This window comes from Ambystoma mexicanum, chromosome 2p (assembly GCF_040938575.1).
Source record: "Ambystoma mexicanum isolate Mex_15411 chromosome 2p, UKY_AmexF1_1, whole genome shotgun sequence".
NCBI classification, from domain to species: domain Eukaryota; kingdom Metazoa; phylum Chordata; class Amphibia; order Caudata; family Ambystomatidae; genus Ambystoma; species Ambystoma mexicanum.
Genome location: NC_090923.1, coordinates 816,137,280 through 816,159,051, shown reverse-complemented (window position 1 = coordinate 816,159,051; position 21,772 = coordinate 816,137,280). Strand labels below are relative to the sequence as shown.

General features: G+C 45.1%; 1 protein-coding gene across 5 annotated transcripts in view; it reads right to left on the bottom strand.

Moving 5' to 3' along the window:
- Positions 1-21,772, bottom strand: part of SPTBN4 (spectrin beta, non-erythrocytic 4) — a 1,591,326-nt gene that overhangs the window by 204,131 nt on the left and 1,365,423 nt on the right. For all 5 annotated transcript variants that reach the window (XM_069644494.1, XM_069644495.1, XM_069644496.1 and 2 more), the window contains one exon: positions 14,246-14,470. In XM_069644494.1, coding sequence (XP_069500595.1) covers positions 14,246-14,470 — 225 coding nt within the window. The remainder of the gene's footprint in view (positions 1-14,245; positions 14,471-21,772) is intronic.

The window sequence follows — 21,772 nt, the reverse complement described above, 5'->3', positions numbered from 1 at the left end:
AAAAAATGATTTGCATTGCGTTTTATATGAAATATGTCCGTTACAGCAAACAACTGTGCTTATGCATGTCTTGGGAGACTAGCTCAGGGGCAACCTGCTCGCCTTGGAAGCAACACCACACAGAGCACCACAGGTTCGATCCCCGGGTCCGTGCTTAGAAACCTCTGGGTATTAAGCGGGTTATAAATAACCTCTCATATCATATATCATATAATGCATGTAGTCCTATTGATTCCCCATCTGAGCCCTCTTCCCCATCGCCGCCACCCCGCCCCCCAACACAATTCAGCACCAATCAGGGGTAAGTGATCAATCAAAAACATCCTCTGTCGGACTGCCGCAGAGCCGTGGAGGTCAGAGGAGGTATTTGCGGGTTCCGTTTGGCATTGAATTTCTGTGCAGTGCCTATGATGCGCCCGGTTAGATTCTCCACCGCCAAGTTTTGTCACCAAAGACGTACTCCTTATCAACTGTGAGTGGGCGACCAACACCTCCACCTCCCTCTTCGTAAGGAGCTGCAGCGGAGACAATCCCAGGGTAATACCACATCTCATCCCCAATGACTCATGGATCATTTCCTCAACTTCCTGCCACGATAGCCTAATGTTCGTACACATTCCCATTGCATGTGTTGGGGTCCCTACTTGCTGCACCCTCTTCAGCGTTTATTATCTGCCTGTGCGTTGAACGTGTATAACTTATCTGGGGTGCAGTACCATCTATGCAAAATGTCTAACTGTAGTTCTTTATGTTGGGTAAACATCGACCCCCTTATAGTTCCGCCAATAAGATCATGTCCCAGCTCTTCTACCCATTTCCTCTTGTAGGATACAGCTATATATTTTCCCAATCAGCCCCTTCATGCTTGTCGAGTGTGTAAGGCCTTTTCGAATCTGAAGCGCCCTCTAGTGGCTGCTTTCTTTAAGCCAGGTTGGTTAATCCAATGCCTTAGCTGCTGGTAATGGCTGCCTGTCTTTTAGAGATTGAAATCCTGCTTACATTGTGTAAATGATTTGGTCCCCCCGCCCCATTGAAATCATATCTCCCTGTCCCCTGCATCCCCCCTTATACCAGTTTTCTGAGCATTTCTCTGCAAGCGCCGGGGAGCACTCGCCATTGCTCTGTAAGGGTGTGAATGGGGAAGGGAAACTCAGCAGGTCATCCCTCTCTGAGCTCGTATCCCTTTACTCAATAGTGCCTCTGGGAATTATATTTTAATGGAGCCCATGCGCCCTCTGTGTTTTCGTTAACCAAGGTTGTTTCCATAGGTATTGGCCTGCCATTGCATGTTCTATGAACACCACATTTGTTTTCGACTCCAGCTGGAGCCATTCGGCTATCACCCTCACTTGTGAGGATAGGTAGTAGCTAAGAATATTTGGGCATGAAAGCCCTCCCATTCTCTTGCTCGCCATCATTCTCTTTTTACTTACCCTCGGCCTTGTCCTACCCCAAATAAATGCCATTATTGCACTTTGTATACCTTTAAGGGCCTCTGCTGGCTTGGCCAAGGGGACATTCTGAAATAGGTAAGCCAACCTAGGAAGCACGTTACTTTTTATCGGGGCCATCCTACTCTACCTAGCCAAGTTCCATATAGATTGTTGTACCTGCTAATGTCATTGTTAAGGTCCTTAAACAAGGCCGGATAGTTGGCCTTTTGCAGGGCGGCCCCTTTAGGGTAATGTTGATTCCCAGGTTTTTCACTAATTTCTCCACACACATAAACAGGGATATCTGTCTCACTCCCTGAGCTGTGACCTCGTTTGCTGTTATATTTAAAATTTCAGATTTGTTTATATTGACCTTAAATTTCGAGATCTCTCAAAATTTAGATATTTCGTCCATGGCTGACAATGTTAATACTGTATCGCCTGCAAAGAGACCAATTTTATGTACAGTTCGACCCACCTTTATGCCTCCTATCTTGTTGTTACTCCTAATCCTTTCCTCAAATGGTTCCATAAACATATCTATTATGTGGGGCTCAAACCAAATTTCTTAAGCATCTTTCAAAGAAAGGGCCAGTTTACTAGGTCAAAAGCCTTTTCTGCTTCTTAAGTTATCGGCAATGGCTGGTCCATTCTTCTGTTCACCCTGTCAGTCTACAAGTTCACCCTTCTGATATGGTTGCATGTCGATCTGTGGCTTACAAATCCTGATGGGTCTAGGTCTAACAGAAATTGCATAAAATGATCCATCCTCTTGGTAATTTTAGCATACATGTTTGCATCCTGGTTAAGTAATGAGATGGGCCTGTATGAGGGAAATGTGCTTGGTTTCATCCAGCTTTTTGGTATTAAAAAAATGAGCACGTCTGTCACTGCATGTGCAAGTGATCCCTCTTCCCTGAAAGAGTTGAAAAAAGCCAGCAGAGGGTCCATCATGACAGGGACCATTGTCTTATAGAATGCCACAGACAACCTGTTTGACCCCGGGCTTTTCCCCGAGCTAAATCCCTTTATTGCATCTAGTATTACCTGTCTCTCTTATCAGCCGGTCCAACGAAACCCTATTTCCTTCCCTCATGCTAGGAAGATGGAGTGAGTCCAGGTAATTTATCTGGTCCTGCCTGTTAGCCCCCGCCCTTGACAGAATGACCAGAACCGGTGCTTTTCACTCCCCTTTCGTTTGTTATTCTCTGGGTGTAGGCTCTGCTTTCTCCAGCTCTAAATATGTTTGTTAAGAGCTGGTAGGCCTTACCCCCTTTTTCATAAAAGAGTTGTTTAGTTATAAGAAGTATCTTTTCAGCTTTATCTACTCACTGTATTTAATTCTCCTCTTGTGGCCATTAATTTCCTGTATATTTGTTTCTGTCTAGCTCATTAACCAATTCAGACCCCATCTTGTGTCCAACCTTATTAACAGTAGCTGCCCCTGGCTACCACTTTCAGTGCGTCCCAGTGAATTCCCAGCAATATATCCTAGGGTGAGTTAGGTTCTAACCCACCCGTGTCCGTTAGCACTACATCTTCAACTTTCATGTCCCTTTGAAAATAATGTTTGGCCTGTCTAGAACATACAGAGTACTGCTGAAGACAGGCCAGACATAGTGCTAACTCCCATTTCCACTGTATTGGTGTATTGGAAGCTGTAGTTATAAGGAGCTAGGCAATGCATAAGATTAGTGAACGAAGGCATAGTGGATGTAATCCTTCTTCCTAAGGTGAAAGTGCCCCCAGGAATAAACTAACCCCATTCCTTTAAATTCCTCTTTAGGTTTGAGTGAAAATTCTCGTACACTTGTTGATTTCGATAAGTGAGACCTATCCATGTTCTCTTCCATAGGTAAATTCCAATCCCCTGCTACAAAACAGTCACCTTCCATACATTTTCATAGCTCCTTCAAGAAATTCAGGAGAAAGTTTTCTTGTCCCATGTTAGGGGTGTACACCGATGCAAACGTAAGAGTCATATCACCTATTGTGCCCTTGGCAATAACCATCTTTCTTACCTAGCTCTGTCATTTATTTATTTATTTATTTAATTATTATAATGCGCTATATGCCCACAGGCCTCAAAGCACAACAGAAAACAACATAATATATATGTCCATATCCACTGGTGACAGTACTATAAAGCAGAAGAGTCAACAACAAGCTTCCAATCAGATGACACTCTCAACAAGTCAGTACAAAGGGACAAAAAAGATGGCAGATTAGTTTTACCACATCCAACGAAAATACACTCCCTCTCATTTTGTGTACACCATTGTTCGATTTTAATTCACCGACCAATTTTTAGATCTGACACCCTTACAACACCTGGTCCCGTCTTTTGGCGTAACCATGTCAGCACCTTATTCCTTAATACTTCCCTTGGTTCATGTCCCAGAGGGATCTCTACATTGGTTATAATAAAATGTCTATAATCCATAACGGTCTTTTTTATGAAGTCCTCAACTACTGGGAGCATGAAGGTTTTCCCAATACAGAGATTTCTAGGGAGGCCATATTTAGAATCAATAGTGTTGAGTTGAACAGGTGATACATAAGTCTGAACCGTCTCTTTGGGCCTCATTAGGACCCTGGCGGAATGGGTTTAACGGCCCGGTAAAGGAGCCGGCGCCGTTAAACCCATTCCGCCCCATTACGAGGTCCCCTAGAGGGACACGCTCTGGACGTCTGGTTTTACCAGACTTCCTTAGCGGGTCCCGCGAGGGGACCAGGGAGCTAACAACGGGCCCGTTATTGACTGGCCCGTTGTTAGCTCCCTCCCCATTCCCATTGAGCCCTATGGGGGCTCGAATGACAATGGCGATGGTCCAGGTCCGGGTTCCCTGAATGGGGAAATACTGGGCCCTCCAAAGTCGGAATGGCCCGGTATTTCCCCATTCAGGGACCACGGACCCGGACCCAAGTTTGGAGGCAGCCATGATTACTAAGGGCATGGCTGCCTCCAAACTCCAAATGAGGCCCTTTATCTTCTCTCAGTGGCATAGACAGTGGTGGTTTTACTTATTTACCACTAATTGTGGTAATAATGGGAACCAGAACTCCATGTTTAGATAATAACTGTCGCTGTTTCACAGAGTTTTTATCCTGAGGCTGTATGAGGTGCTTCGGCTCTGTAGTTGACTGACAAGAACCATCCCCAGTGTACCTCTCAATTGCCACCTTCCCATCCGCTAAGGATTGATGTTTATCCCCGGCAATGGCCAAACAGCTAGGAAGACATTGGGACATTTGAGAATATTGTATAGATTCAGTTTGGTATATCTGGTCTTTCAAGATTTGTCAATTTTCACTGGCTGAAATTGTACTGCAATTTTATCCATTGTGTCAAGCCAAAAAAAGAAATCATTAAAGTTTTTACATGGGTTAAGATTTCCAATGAGCCTGTCCTTAATTTGCAGCCATTGCATGGACTACCAGTAGCAAATTGACGCTTTTTTTATCGTCACTTTCAGCCGGCAGTTCGGGAGGAAAATGTACAGGGGATTCCAGGGTGATTATCTCACTTTTTCTTTTAGAAAAAGTGACTGGGAGCTAATTTGTCCAAAGACATATCAGATCCATAAGTACAGCATGAAACCGAGTCCTTATTAAACGAACGCCCAGACTCTACACTACCAACGGTCAACTTGGTGGAAACATTTCCAGAGCCTAATGACAGGGTTTGCAGAGAACTGGAATCACCCTCATCATAATCCACAGAGAGACAGGGAAATGTATCCTGTACTCCTTGTTTTCTTCGAACACCCAGTGCCACAACTTCCAGTATGCAGTTACTTTTAGGCGAGGGGGTCGTACATGGGTTCAGTAAGCATGGGGGTTTTTTCACAGTTTTCCTGGCTTTTTTTCTAGTGATGGGCGTCAAAGCGTTTAGCGGAAGTACCGCTTAAGACTGCTCCCAAAGCAAGTCTTAACTCCCCTTCCTTAGCCCACTATCAAGGCACTCAGATGACAAATCAAAACCTCACCAAAGCGTACCGAGGATGTGAGGCACCACACCCACAACCACCTGAAGCACCAGTGCAGCGGTGCATCTGCTTGAAGACACCAATGCCAGAACACCAACAGGCACCTCAGTGACCCAAGGCAGTAATTGAGACTGCAGCACCAACACAACTCAGAGAAAGCAAGGCGTTCGGCAAGGCAATCCACCCTCACCAAAGAACACTAGCGGGAAAATGAAGTGCTACAGAGAACGCTTACTGGGCATGCAGGGGACACACAGAAAAAACCCACAGACCTTACAGGTGGAACCCCAGGTTACAGAGGGAGCCCACAGCTGCTGACGCCCGCAAATGCTGACAGCACCAACAGCTCCGTAGCACTGCCAGAAGAAAGGACCCTCTCACATACTGCTCAGCGTCAGCATCTGCATCAAGCATCAAGCTGCACTGGTCTCCCAGCCGCTTCTGACGCTCATGAAACATCTATGGTTGAGGACTTAAGTGTGACATTTAACTTCCTGTGAAATAAAATGGACATCCCTGCCTTCTTTTAGGCGTTATTGGAGTGCAGTTGTGTGGCGGCACAGTTTACTTTTCAGCCTTGTTTGATCCCTAAGCAATAGGTGGGTCTCCTGCAAAGCCACTAGGCCTGCACATTCTCTTCTAAGTTCCCTAAATAGCCGAACTCTCTTGTTATGTTGCCCAACCATACACGCGTCATGATATTATTTTGAGTCAAATCCTTTTAAGATGACATCTTCATTTCTCCCCACTATCCTGCATTCTAAACAATTGTAGACCCCTGATGGTGCAGGGACAAAGGTCCCCTTTGAACTGTACGAATGACCTCTCCTTTGCCTGTAGCCCTCTTCCCCCACCTTCATTAGCATTTGTGCACATCTGAACCACAGCACAATCATGACCCTTCGCCATACATCATCATGTACCTGGAACCGCCCCAGATCGTGCTATTCCCCACCCCGCTCTTCCACATGTGCCTCTCTCCTTTTCGAGGCTGATTGATCTATCGATCTCACCAGTGCCTCTCTCCCTCCCTCAAGTATCTGGTTTTCCAGACACCAGTGCGGCACTTCGCTCAGAAAGATTTTCCCATCTCTTTGCCGAAGTATCCCCACAGTTACTAGTTCTTTCCGGTCCCCTTCTTACTTCTTTCCACCTGTGGTATCCCTCACAGATCGTTCTTATCCTCAATGCTGTCTATCTTTGTTCTTGGATTGCTTCTCACACCCTCAGGGCTCTCGGCTTTTGTTGCTCGGTGCAGGGTCCTCCATTTCTCTTCTCTCCTCTAGATCGAGACCCAAAAGCTTTGCTCACTGATTCATGTTGAATATCACGGTCACCTTATTTTCTCATTTGAACTTAAGTCCAAACATGCATGTCCACCGGTATCTAATGTCCTTCCTGGTCAGGACTTCTGTGTTAGGCTTCATCTGTCTCCTTTGGTTAACGTGAGTTGGGTGACATCTTGATATTTTTGTATTTTGCTGACTCTAAACACGATATGCCCAACTCTTCTTGCCTCTTTCAATACCATCTCTTTTTACAGTGAAGTTGTGTCGTTTCATCACTATGTCGCTGGGATTGCCTGCTTCTGGTTTCCACTTGATCCCAACATGGTGGACTGTGTCTATCTTCACTGTCGAGCCTGCAGGCCCCTGTAGGATTAGCTTAAAAAGGTCCTCTGTGCAGCTACTGATATCCACTGCTTCTATCCCCTCCTTCAGGTATTTTATTCTAAGATTGTCCCTTTTCGGTCTATTCTCAAGATCATCACACCTGTTTAAGAGGCCTTTGTAGTTATCTATCATTTTCTGTCTTTCCTGCGACATTCGGGTCTCCTGTTTTCCAGCATCGTTTACGCGGATTCATTGTGACTTATTCTCTCTCCCATGGCCACTATCGCTTTATTGTTGTTAGAGATAGCTTTGGAGAGCTCCGATTTCAGTGCTGATAGTTCTGATTTAGGGGAGCCGAAAGGTCGCCCCTGAGGGATTTCAATGTGGAGACCAACATTCCTTGAGTTAGTGGCTCCGAGTCTCCCTTGTCACCTCCAGTATGTCTATGTTGGAGGTGCTGTTATGAAGGAATTACTTTAGTGAGGGAATTTTGGTATGTTTGTTGGCTTTAGTCATTGTCATTGAGATCACCCTATGAGTGATGTGTCGCCACCTCGCTGTATTCCCTGATTTTCCTCATCTCCCGGCCAATCATAAGGTAAGCGATAGTGCCATACCGCCAAGGTTTGGCTTTTATTTCTGACCGGGCTATGGCCTGGCGTCTTGGCTCCTTTGCTTCTGGTTGCTAACGACAGTGGTGATGGTCCCCCCTACCTCCATTGTCTCACCTTGCGGGGGGCCACCGCTCTCTATGGCGCTTTTAGCCAGAGCGCTTCCAGCCCCACCACCACTCACACATTCAAGCCTACAGGCTGGGTTGCGGGGAGGAGCATCCAACTACTCTCCCCTTCCGCTGCATCTTCTATGTTCTCGCAGCTGGCAGGCTCATAGAGTCTGCTGTGGGCCTCCAATCCCTAAGCCCCAGGGCGACTGCAATCTCCAAAACTCTAGACGTTCCAGGACTATGTTGCTCTCGGGCCGTGTCTGCCATCTTATAGTCAGGTGACTTCCGTGCTAAGCTGAAAGTGTGACCGTGTAACGCTGCACAGGTTTCACAAACCTGCTCCCATCTTCTCCGGGACCTCATGGGCTGAGGACCTTTATCATGAGCCTTGGAGGGGTCTTCAGGTATCATATAATCCTTGTTGGGGAGTAGGGGTCCCATGGATATCCACTCCACGTCTGATCCGGCGGTATCTTGACCACGGCCCAGAGTATGTTTTTTTTTAACACAGAGTGGCTAAGTTTAACAAACTACAGCACCATGGAAACTACTGTTGTGACCAGTTTCACTGTCGATGTTACTGATGAAATGTGCTTCAAAGTGCACTCTTTGCAACAATTATTACCAGAACTGTCCCAATAGGTAGTCACAAAACAGCTCATGATGAATTGGCATTTACAATTGGTGACAATTTCTTATTGATGCCCAGACCTATTTTATGTGCCAGTCTGACTCTCCGTGGAACAAATAACCCTTTTACTTTAAAGGGAACATAGCAACAGTAGCAAAAGCCTTCACACACACCCCGGCACTCTATGAACCTGGTTCTGGCAAACAACATTTAAACACCAAGGCATCAGTAGAACTCCAGTTGTGTTTGCATTATTTGCAGATGACCATACTGGTCCTGAACAAGTCTGGGAGCGCCTGCGATCATAATGAATCGCAGGAGAGGGCAGTTCAAGTGAAACAGACCAAGGAACCTAAAGACAAGACAGTAGAAACATCTCAAAGGGTCAGACTTTGAATAAGATCTCATGAAGCGCCAGAGCGTGCTCGACATGGCAACTCCTAGCAAAATAAAAAGAAGGAACGAAGGAAGTAGGGCTGACCAAAAAATTGTACAAATTAGTTTATGTTCAAATAAAAGGGAAAGTCAAAATCTGGAACACCCGAGGCAGAAATCCAACCTCGAGACATAAAAGAATTTCTAAAATCCATTGGTGGGAATATAACTGTTCAATCAAGGGGGCAAAGGGGAGACAATATGCATCAATACAGCTACCAAATTATCAAAGGAAAACTTAATATTTTCTATTCAATTTAAAAACCTGAAGTATTGAACACTATCTGCAGCAACTCCCGTCATCAAAGCAAGAACCTCTCCTTATTTTGGGAGTCAAAAATATTGATAAGCAGAGACGAAATAGATAAGAAACCAGCCCAATTCCTTTACTGACTGATGACCTCAATGGCATAAACCCATTATTAGCGCAGCCCACAATACAAAATGTGCCGTCATCTATGACCATGTAATTGAGTGGCTGCAAGATTAAAATATTATTATGCCTGGTCAATGTGGTTTCACAACCCAGCATAGTACTGTTGACTAATATTTCAATGTATACCGATTATTGGCCAAACAGAACTTCATGAATCTGGCACCCACATACATTGTCTTCATAGCTCTCGTGGCTACTGGTGACTACTTTTATATAAGAGACTCTGCAATGAAATCAGCATGCATAAGGAAAACATTATAGTTGTGTATTGTAACATGTGAGCAGTTTGAGTGACCCTAGAACTAATCTCTGACTGCAATTTTTTTACTTAAGCAAGGGAACATTATATGCTCAAACTGACATGCTGTATTTTGCATATATTGTATATTATATTTTGTCTCCTAATTGGATATATCTGCTATTCCTTCTGTTAAACTTTTATAGAGGTTTTTTTAAGGTTTACATCTTTTAAGTTTAAGATATGAACGAAATACTATAGATGGAAGGTTTTTGATAACACAATATGGGGACGTTTTAAGGTAGCTAGGTAGAATGCTTGCTCACAAATCATATTGATGGCTGCATCTGTGCAATTGGTGGGCATTTTACATAAGGACATGGTGAATATTCAGAATACATACATCTGGGTCATGAAGGGGGGAGAAGATGGAACAGAAAGTGGGGACGATACTGTACAGAGAATAAAAACGTACCCAGTATATACATTCTTGCCTCTATATACAGGACTGCAATCTAGCAATGTGAGTAGATGTTGTTCCAATTACGGGAAACCAGATGTGTGAAGGCGCAAATGCCTGAGGTGGCTCAGAGTGGTGACAAGATCGCAAGGAGGAGCAGCACTTGATAGTACAGAGTTCAAGGTGGAATAAAGGAAAGAGGGCTCATGACAGAGCCTTGCAGGGCTCCTATCGGGACGTGTGGGTGAGGCGGTCCGAGTATTCCAGGAGAGAATGGGTGATTAAAAACAATTAATGCACTTTAAGTCAAGGTTGGTGCTTTATAGAACCTGTTGAGGATTGAGATACAGGAGGAATTATGAAGGTGGCTAAGTGATGGTGAGCATTAAGAGTAGAATAGAAGGGGCAGTGGTGGGTGGTGGTGGTGAGGGAGAAATGACTGAGTGGTATCTTCATTAAGGGATTCCTACGGAACACTGACTGGAGGGGATTACTGAATTGGTTGGCCTTCAGGTAGGCAGTAATATGAATAAAGACTGCAGAGTCAGGAAGTTTAGACTAGTGGGGAAGGAGAGAGATGGATCAATAGTTGGCTGTGTTATTGCCATCTGTTTTGTTTTTGTCAGTAGGGGTAGGATGGCAGCTTCTTTGAAGCAGGCTGGAAATGTGCTTGTGTAGAGAGAAAGAGCGAAGAGAATTGAGTACCTGCAAGTCAAGGGTGCTGCTTCCTTGAATGAGGTGTGAAAGGGAGGTATGAACACAGGGCAGGATAGACAAGCAGTAGACATGTGGGTGAGATCCAGAGTGTTGGGGGGATTGGTGGAGAAAAGGAACATGTGAGAGAGAGAAGAGGGCAATCTGAGTGTCATGAATGGTCTGGATTTTGGAGGCGCGGTAGTTCACTAAGTCGTCTGCTGAGAGGAGGAGGAGAAAGATCAGCAATTTAAAAAGGGCAAGCGTGGATTGCACGGTCATAGATAGCTTGCAAGTGTGAACACAGAGAAGAGAAGAGAGGAGATTAGTGGAGAGGAGATTCGTGTAATAGGTTGACTTGGATGAGTAAATAGCAGTAGAATAAGACACAAGGTAAGGAGAGCATCACTCTCGTAGGTTAAGATGTGTAGTTGTGCTGAGCAGTTTAATGCGTTGTGTAAGGGTGCAGAGGAAGGAGATCGACACACAGGTGACATTGTTGGGGTTAAAGACTTTTATTTAGGTTAAAATAAAAGAGGAAAACCCCTTACTATCCCTAATACTAAGAGGGGTTTCCCTGCCTCAGCTAAATACTAAGGACTCGGTCAGGATGTCCATCAAAAACAACAGTTCACCGTTGTGTGTCAATACCTATTTCTATCCCTTACATTCTTTAGCTAATGAAAAGAAAAAGACAACCTTCTTAATCCAGAAGAGCGACTCCCTTCTTCTGGACTGAAGCTTTGTGTTCACCGTCTGGAGACTTGTTTTTCAGATTATATAAACAAAAAGTTCTAACAGTTCTCTTGGAGGATTTCTCCATCAATAGTAGGCAAAATAAAGAAAGTCTCTTCAAAGTACTTATTCTATTCACAATAACAGCGGGATGGCTCCTTCCCCTTTGGCTCTTCACACTTCCCAATGCCAAGGGGTATGGCCCTTCACTTGACAATGCCAAGAGGTTTGGTTTCCTTTATGGGCCTTCTTAAGCTTCCCCAATTCACAATGCCAAGGGGTATGATTTCTTCCCTTGGCCTTCTTGGGTGTTCACAATTCACAATTAGGCTTTTAAAGTTCACACTGCTAAGGGGTATGGTTTCTTCCCATGGCCTTCTTAGGTTTTCCAATGTCTCTGCTATTTGTAAGGTGGATCTGGTTCACTATCCTTCCAGGTCCTGTAGATGATCGTCTTATGACTTCTTTATTTAGTATAGCAGACCCGTTTCACTATCCTGTCAAGCACTGCTATTGTTTGCATACTGGTTGTAGTAACTTCTCTGTATTTGGGTTTGCCAAACCTTTGTTCCATCTGTAATTACTTCTTCATACTCTTTCTTGCACTAAGGGCCCCAGACCCCTACTTCACATGGTGTTCCTTTAAAGTCTCTCTCATATGCTTTCTTCCCACTCCTAGACTCCAAGGTCCCTTTAACCTTCTTAGGGGGTTCCCAGATCTGTCCTCTGTTTCCACCTGCAAGCCCCGGCAAGCCCCTACCTTTAGGAGGCTTCAGTTCAGGATTCAGCAGGCTCCAGGAGTCAATCTCAACTGCCCTGTGTTCTCCACATCGTCCGACACAGCCACAGGATCTCCGTAGCTGCTGCTTGCTGCTACTCTGATTTGCCAGTGTGTGTGGAGTGATATCTTGTCTCAGACAGACCCCTGTCGTCTGCTTCCAGCAGGGAGAAGGATCCTTCTTCTTTTGACCCTTTCCGAAGACTTCCATTGCTCTGCTCGCATCCTGGTTCTTCCGGTCTCCCTGCTATGGTCCGCTGATGTGCTTGCAGTTCCTTGAGGGAGGGCTGAACACATTCTTCAGTCCTTCTTCCATTTTTATGTATCAGCAGCATACTGATTGTCCATATGGACTAGACTACTGGAGTTGGTTCTGTAGAACGCTCTCTATTACTCTATGCCTCTTCTTCGTCCCAATACTAATGTTATTCCTTTCAACTGGGTTGTTTGGAATCTTCTTCGTCTCACCACATTTGCTAGATTCATAAGGCACTCTCTACTCTTCCTTGTGTTGTTATTTTAGAAGGTGTTTTGATGCTCTACCTTACATAGGTACATGGAAGAGGGTCAAATCATGTTACCCTGTATAAGGTAGGGAGATGAGGGAGGGTATGGGATGTTCGGGGTAAACCGTGTTGTTCCCTGATAATTGTCCCCAGTTCTACAAGGGGATGTCCCTACCATGTGATCCACCTGCTGAGTATCATCCCCAGGGGGACTATCAGGTAGAAGCCTCACCTCCCTGGCCTCATGGAAAGGGGCTCCCCTAGGGAAGCAGGGGCAATATCCTGGGATTCATCACAGTTGGGAGACCTCTGGTTGGAGTGGTGTGTGTGAGGGATTGCAGGAACAATGGGTCGTGTAGTAATAGGGAGATGCAAGTGCAGAACTGAATTCCAGAACGACTGAGTCAATGGAGTTAGCACATGTTAGTGAGAGGGGGAAGGGCAGTGAATTATGTATTGGGGAAAAGTGAGAGAAGTGTAGGAAGGGAGACAGTGGAGTGAATGAAGGAGTGATCAAAGTGTGAGGGATCAATGGAAGAGGCAGATGGGATGTGAGTAGGAGAGGAAGATAAGGTCAAGATGGTTTCCTCAGTTGTGAGTCGTTAGGCCCTAGAGTAAGAATAGCTCGTTGTTGGAGTGGTTGAAGTCAAGTTGGAACTTATGACCCATGGTCATGTTAGGAAGGATGAAGTCTCTTATAATGAAAACTAGGATATCCAAATTAAAGGATTCGAGGGGAAGATCAAGATACTAAGGGTGCCTGTACAGGGGCCTGAAGCTATGGGGGAGAGTAGGAGGGGTTGGGGCTAGTGGTTCATCAACAATATGTGCAAAAGATGAGAGGATGTCAGAGGGGGAAACGGGATGATGGACTGGCTTTGTTGATCAGAGGCCAAATGCACCAGCTTGTTGGAAAGGGGAAGTGACTGAAAGAAGGCAGCAGAGCGGCGAGATTCGGCTGCAATGGTGGAGTGTCATGTGATTGGATCCATGCCTCTGTGATCACCAAATGCAGGATTCTGTTATTCTGGGACTGTGCTGCCTAATGTGTTCAAAAGAGGAAGGGGGAGCCTGGGTAGAGAAGGTTTGTACCAAGGTCTAGACAAGAGTTGTGGATGATATTTGAGTGGATGGAGTTGGAACAGTTAGAATCAATTTGAGGAGAGGAGGATCTGGCATGGCTTGGGAGGGAACAGATAGTTGGAGCTCATGTGAGGGCATGCATTGAGTCCCTAGGTGAAGGAATGTGAAGTATGGCATCACGCAGAGGAGTGCATGAGCCCACATGTGAAATGTAGGGAGATAATGGTATGGACGAGGATAAGGCTGTGCACAGCCATGGTGAAAGTAGACAATGTAGTGATTGTGGTTGGTTATGAGTGCCTAGTAGTACACACTTTGGCATCATCGACTGAGCAGAGCTCCCCCCGCCCCCATGTTGGCAGCTATCTCTCTGATGTGCACTCTCTCTCTCAGCCTACCGCTTACTGTACATTATATTTCCCTTTTAGAACACATATCTATTAGATGAAGATGACTTGTTATTTGTGGAGGAAATGAGGGATTATACTCACAATCTCATCTTCCAGATCGTGGCTGATTTGGTGGACCTCCTTAGAGGCCAGCAGGATGCGCCTCCTCTCTTTCAGTGGCTCGATCAAGCGCACAATGCGGGTGCCCACAATGTTCTGCTTATCGTTCACCAGCTCTTTGCTGCTCGCCTCAAGCGGGAGAGATGAGATTTGGGACTGCAGCTCCCCCACCTCCTTGTACCATTCTTCCATCTGGGACTCCATCGCCTGCAGAAAGAGAACTAGGGTATCAGTACCACAATCAAAAGCTTGCAGCGTCCTGCAAACATAGTCTCCTTCAGCCACCATTGAAAATGTGATCAACAAAGCTCCTCTTTCCCCATAATGTAGCTCAGTAAATGAATACACCTGCTGCAAGTATCCAATTTTAGTATGAAGATGCCAACTCCTAGCAGGCTGACTCAGCTTTCAAACATACATTTATTATTAACTAAGTATATTTGAACAGAATTATCAAGCCGATGTACTACTAAGTATTTGATTTGGGTCACAGAAGCAACTGTTATTAGCAATTAGTGTCAATTCAGTTTACATTGATGAAGGGAGCAGATAAGAACCCGAGATCCCACCTTGCCTGCCCATCCCCCTGTCTGCTGCAAACCCTCAGACTCCACTTAAAGCCCATCTCCATCTTTGCACTTACTCAACCTTCTTTGTCCGTAGACTTCTGTGTTGGTGTGGGGACTATTTCCCAGAAGGATAGCTGAGCAGCAACGTGCTCACCTTGGAAGCGAGAACTCAAAGCAACACAGGTTTGATCCCCAGGTCCGTGCCTAGAAACCTCTGGGTATTTAAGTGTTTTATAAATAAGCAACTAGGACAAACAACTACGCAACTAAGATAAACAGCACCTCGATGCCCCCGAGCTATGTGTGCGCTTTAAAAATGCAAAATACATTTTAAAAAATTGGAAAACTAACATCATTTTTTTTAAAAAATGTATTGTCAAATGTTATTTTATTACAAACTTTATATTACATTCTTATCATATATCCGCTAATAAAAGAACAGAAGACCACATCATGTAATTGCATCATCATTTAGGGTTTAGCGGCAGATATTTGGACTTGCGCAGCTATTTCACCAATATATTATCAAAATAGTCCATTGCTGAGCAGGTTAACTTAAAACTTCTGGCTGACAACGGAGTCTGCCACAAGTCTTCCATATTACCATTAATTGGGGCATATGATATTTCCCCAGAAATTGACTTCTTTGGTTTACTAGAGTTCCACATTCAGTAGCCAGATGTTTAAGCGATTCCACTGCCTTTGCGCAGAATCGACATTGGTTATGGGCACATCTGTCTGATGTTTCATAAACATTTCCTTCGTCGCATAAAGATTTAGGCGTAGTCCCAGGAATTGGTCCCGATGAATTCGGGACGGGAATTTTTTTTAGGTACTTTGGTAGAATGTTCAATGGTCCTGCTTCACCGCCGAGATTTAAAGTTGTCGCAAATTCACCTCTTTTATTAACATCAATACCAGAACTCCAAAAGACCAGAGACAGACAATGGGGGGTAATTGTAATGTCACTGCAATGGCAGATCGGGGGACAGTAGAACCTGTGGTTTTGCTTGCATTTGGGATCAGTCAGATACAGGGGGGCTGCAGGCCTTTACCTGCTATCAATAGCTATGTATCCAGGTAAAGCTGTCCTGGCGGGTAAGCGAGAAATAGATGAAGCATGCAAATAAGGAGGGGGGCAAATAGACAACCTTTTTCATAAAGCCCATCATTACTAAGTGCAAAGGTACATCCATATTGCATATTGCATACAGGAATTTCACAACTAACGACGTGCTCATAAAGCATGCCATCGATAAGATATTCTTTTGAAAAGAAAAGAAAATCTGCACTAGTATTCTTTTTTTCAGATGGTACATGTGTTCCTATTAAATCACGTTATAATAAGGTTGTGTTAGCTTGGGAGACTGTAAAATCTGCAGGGTTTATGTTCCAAGCCTGCAGGTACTATTCCTGTAACTTAAATTAGTCACACCTGAGACTAACTCTGATTCAAACCTTTTGCATTAGGTGAGAGAGAAACTGTTTGCACAATGTTGTTGCCCCGTCGTTTGCAAAGTCAAGGAAGAATGGAACCTCTTGAAGAATGTATATAGGTGGCCTTATGGAAATGCTAGGCCTCCTTCCTCTTTAGAATTGGCCACTGGGGTTCCATGGAATGACCGGTCTAATTATCGAGGTGAGATTAGGCCAGAGGAAGAAACAGATAATAAGGCACCCGGTGAGGAGGTCAGGATAGGAGAGAAGGGTAACAGGGATCACAGGTGGTACAAGAAAGGGAAACGTAGAAGAGAGTCACCAAGACAGCAGCCAGATAGCGGTAAGGTGCAACCACCAATGAGAAAGAAACAGGAAACAGGGCTTCCCGATCTACGCCCCCATACTCTGGAACCCCATAACCATCAACCATCGGCTGCCCCTTAAGAAATTCTGAAAAGCAAAACAAGAGCCTCCCCTTCAAGGAGTATATTCTGCAGACCCTGCAAGATGCAGCAACCAGAATCACTCCTGCGGAATACCCTCCACGCTCTGCCCCCCTCCTCCGCTCCACATCGCCTCTCTGCGTTTTTACACAGGCTCTCTACTTGCAAAATGATTACTAGCTCCTGCTACCCGACCTTGTATGCCAGTAATCAAGGTTACCTCGTTACCATCTAATGTATGGCTGTAACCCCTACTGATGTACGTCGCTGTGTCACTTCCCGAAGCTAGGTTTGTGCTCAATAAATACTCACAATAAAATGGATAAATAAGAGTAGGGTGCCAAAGCCGTAGGGGCTGGGGTGGTAATGCAGAGGATAGTGTCAAGGAGGGGGAGGAGAGGAGAAAGCCGGGGTGCCGTGAGAAAGAAGCCAGAGCAAAAGGGGCCCCCTCGAGAGTCTTGAAGAGCTGCTAGACCATACGCAGGAGAGACTTGCGCAGATTCTTAAAGAGGGGCCTCCATGGCCATAAGGAACACATAAGATACGGAATGGGTGAAGATGCACTTGAACGCTTGGCTGAGATGCCAGACATTGGCACAAACCAACCAGATGCCAGATTTCATGGTAAATAACAGGGTTGATCAAGACAATCCTATGCATGGCGGGCAAGTGAATGCTGCACCCCAGGCTACGAAGACAGACTGGCAGGATGAACAAGAAGAGCCACCACTGAGAGATGTTGTGGGACAGTAGGGTCTACGTGATCTGGAGCAGGCAACTGCACTGAGTCAAAACGACTAGAAGAGGACTGGACCATGAGAGGAAGGAACATGCTCTTGCATGTCAACACGTTCAAGCAAGTTTCTGCACTTTAATGTATTATTTTAATCTTGTTATTTTAGCTCCGTTCTTTGATTTTGCAACACCATTAAGAAGATGTCCTAGTGTACCTCCAGTTGCAAACTGCTCTCATACTTCTGTCCTGAGACATGTATCGATTCGTGAGGAAGAACATGTTATGGTGTTTTTGCAGTGACAGTGCGTGGTTTCCGCGCTTTTCATGCTGAATGGAGGCGTTTTAACGAAGATATGGTTCCAATTTTTTCAGTGCTGCTATGTGCAGAACCGAGTGCAGTGGCATTCATTGCAGTCAACCCCCAACCCTGCCAAGTCCGGTTTGGTGGGGCTCAATTCCCACATATGCAGGAGTGTGAGCAGAGGGCCACTCACATGAGTGCAGGCACACCAGGGGACAACTATGTTTGCATGTGTGTTGATGTCCACTTTCTTTGGTCATCACACTTTTTTCAGGTGCAGCACTGCATGAGTGACTTCTAGGATTGTAGAGAAAGCTTGTGCCCCCTTCCTATTTTTGCAGAAATGCTATTTTTACAAAACACAGAAATCTCTTGGAAACAAACCAATCTGTTTGGTTAGTCGGTACAAATAAGAGACCCCGATTTAGAAGTGAAATCTCTGATGGATCAAGAATTCGATCTGTAAGGTTAACAATAGGATGTTTGCCCACTAGGGTTATCTCTGATACATTTGGTGTTTAGTCCGGAAAATGCTTGGGGATCCCTGGTTGGAGAACCCTTGGAGGTTCAGATCTCTTGCTCGTTCCCTTGTTCTGCCCCTCCCTAAAAAAGGCTGGCGTCTTGTTGGAAACTGTTCAAAGGTTCTTTCCACCTCAGGGCCAGAGCCACTACCCGGCGAGTAGGAGAAAGGGACCCACTTGCGTCTAAGAATGGTCTGCCCCGCCCTGGATGCTGCCAGATCCCCGAGTTTCAATTTTGGGTCTGGGTGAAGTCTTCTGCCAAGAAGGGACATATCAATTCTGACTTAAAGTCACACATATACTTAGTTAGTTTATTTTATTTGTTATTAATAGTAAAACCTCTAAGTTCTGCTATGTATGTGTTTGTCAATTTCTTCTAGTTTAGATTTAGCATCAATTTTAATGCTCTTTCCCAGAAATGTTTTCATTGGTATCCATGTAGCAAAAATTGAGTTTGTATTCTGCATCATCCAGGAATAAGCACGGCTCATTTCTAACGACTAAGCCGATTGGTACAATATTGACCTATGAGTATTCACAGAAGAAATAACTGTGTATTTCAGGCCGGATGCATTTCTCTTTCAATCAGTGCTTCACACTTGTGTTGATACATTCCGAGTATCACATGTTGGATTAAAGAGTGAGGAACCCCTAATAATATCTTGTATGTGTTCTTCACTAAAACACAAGGTATTAGCCTCTGCCATGCTAACACACAGGGTAGGTAAGGTTGTAAATATAAGCCATGCTAACACACAGGGTAGGTAAGGTTGTAAATATAAGCCATGCTAACACACAGGGTAGGTAAGGTTGTAAATAGTTGTTGTCTTTCAATGCATGGGTGGCAGTTACCCATTCTGCTCGATCAAGAAACACTCAGGCCCGTCCCCTTTTGAGACAGGTTTTCAAGTTGATGTACCTGTTAGAAAGTACCAGATACAATACCATGCGATTGCATTCCGCCACTTTATTTAGAAGCAGTATGCTTCCTTGTATCTTTTATGCTATGATATGGCATTTCTAACGTGCCTGTACACAAGTGTTTCTAGGCGCAATCCTTTTACTTTCCCTGCTTTGTGAATTCCTATTAAAGGATCGCTTTGGCACAGTCAACGGGTTTTGGCTTTTGTATCGCCATGGAATAGGCATTTACCATGCCCTGCTATATTGGGAGTGCATGGCATTAAGATGGGAACATCTGGCAAATGACGTATGTAACTTATATACAATGGCAGACCCTTGCAAATACATAGCTACTGTCTATAAATAGGCTACAATTAAGGTACTGGTGGCTTTGCCAATACTTGTTCTTTCGTGTTGTGTAGCCAGCGGGCTCGAATTGTTCTTCTCTTCTTGTCCATTCATAGGACAGATGTGCCCTGTTTTTCGGTGTGCAAGAGAGAGGATATATTGTGACCTTTACTCTTGTTGTTACTCCGTGAGTGAGAGAATGCGTGTTAACCTGTGTACTGTGTCCAGTGTGTGCACTCACTTGGTTTCATTATATAAGAGGATGTTTTTTAAGCTGTCGTGCATGCTGTGTAAGAGCTACTGGGTGATGCAGGCATACAACATGGAGGAGTGGCCGTGACGTCATATGGACCCTGAGTGTTTGTTAGGAATTCGACCATCTTCACGGGGAGTGTGCACTCGCCTGGGCTGTTTTTATATTTATTTTTAAAGAAATTGAATGTTGGAAAATAAACCTCCTGAAAAATGTGTGGGGCTAATCCACACACATTTCCCAATGCTCACTGCACAACAAACACATAGTCAAGTGTACTCCGGGGGACACCGCCTACCAGTGCAGTACTCCTGTCATGTTCAGCTGGAATGTGACAGCCAAAGGTACATCAATGCATATCAAGAAGGGGGAAGGCAACACCTTCCTCCGGCCATGGCCAGCCTAATTAAAATATCAAAGGCTCCATGAATCAGCCCTACCTATTGTTAAGTTCTGTGTGGTGGCAGCGCATACTGATGAGAGTTAATTGAAGCAGGCCTGTGAAGAGACCTGTTCAGAGAACTAACAAATGGCAGGAAACCCCACCACCTTTTGATATGCAATGTGTCAGCTTGAAGCTAGCTCCCAAACTTCTGTATGAAGGGCAGTGAATGTCATGTCTCGGACAACTGTTTACAGTAGGCAAACCCCTGCAGGGTGACCCCCTTTCAGAGGGAAGAAGTATGATGGAGACAGAAAGTCTGTTCTTGCCACAAACTTCAAAGGAGACCTGCACTTTGATGGGGAGTCACAGAGAGCTCAATTAACCAGAGAGACACTTTGATCCACAACAGACAGGAAGATAGGTGGGACTTAGTAGGACATGTTGTCACCCCTTAACTTTTCCTGTTGCAAAGAACTCTGGTTATGACCTCACGCATAACAGAAGATTGTTGGTGGGGACCCAGTATTGGTTCATTAAGGTAGGCTTAGCCTGCACCAATCACTGTGGCCTATTTGGCTTTAAAAGAGGGTTGAGCCCCTCTTTTAGCAGATCATCTGACAACTTCGAAAGGAGTAAGGACTCATTTTGACCTTGGCTGAAGATACAGTCTGCCTTACAGCATCTGCCAGTGAAGGAAGACCAGGAATTCCAAAAGGGAAGCAAGGTCCCTCCCTAAACATCTCCCAGGGAACAGAGGGAGATACCGGCGTCAGAGGACCCACGTAGCAGCTCCAGAACCGGTACCAGCCAGCACACAGTGTGCGCTGCTAGGTTCTGTCAGCAAGCTTCTTAGGTGGGAAGTGCCAGGGAGTCTCTGAACAAAGGACAAGGCTGTTGCCTGCAAACACTCTCCTCAGCTTTGGGTCCTTCGCCTTAAATGATTACACAAGCATGCAAAGAAGCTAGGAGGAGTGCCACAACATGCATCAACCAGGGTTTGTCTTTTAAGGACATTTTCGAGACAGTCAAGCCCTCGAACCGCTGCACCACTGACTGTTGTCACGCTGCAATCACTAAAGCCACCCAAGATGCCTCGACCAGCGTCCCAGATCCGGCAACCTGCACATAGACAACGATTCTTGACCCTGAGCCGTCGTGTAGGCCAGTCTGCAGCCGTCTGTCCATCCTCGCTTGCCGAACTGCCTGCCGCCTGATACCCGCAGCTGTCTCCTGCCTTGAACTCTGTCACAGGAGCTGTAAAGCATCCTGGAACCGACTCGACGCTGTCGAGCATCAAGATCTCAAGCACCAGGTACATTGTGGTTCTGCCCCCCTGGTCCTTCTCTGAAGGCCCCTAGTGATATTTATGACCCCTTGCTCCATTGGTGCTGAAACCAAATAACCTTGAACAGTTAACACTGATTGCTTTACCGACTACCCTCCTGTCAGTATCCAGAGTGCAGCCCTTTCCTTCGTGAAACTGTCTGTCCTCTGTGTTCCTTTACAAGGTGGGTTGTATTTTGTAGTGCGCTAGAACTGTCTGTTGTAATAATAATAAAGTAGATTGTGTTATACAACCTTGACTGTTTTGCAACTAACCAACGATCCAT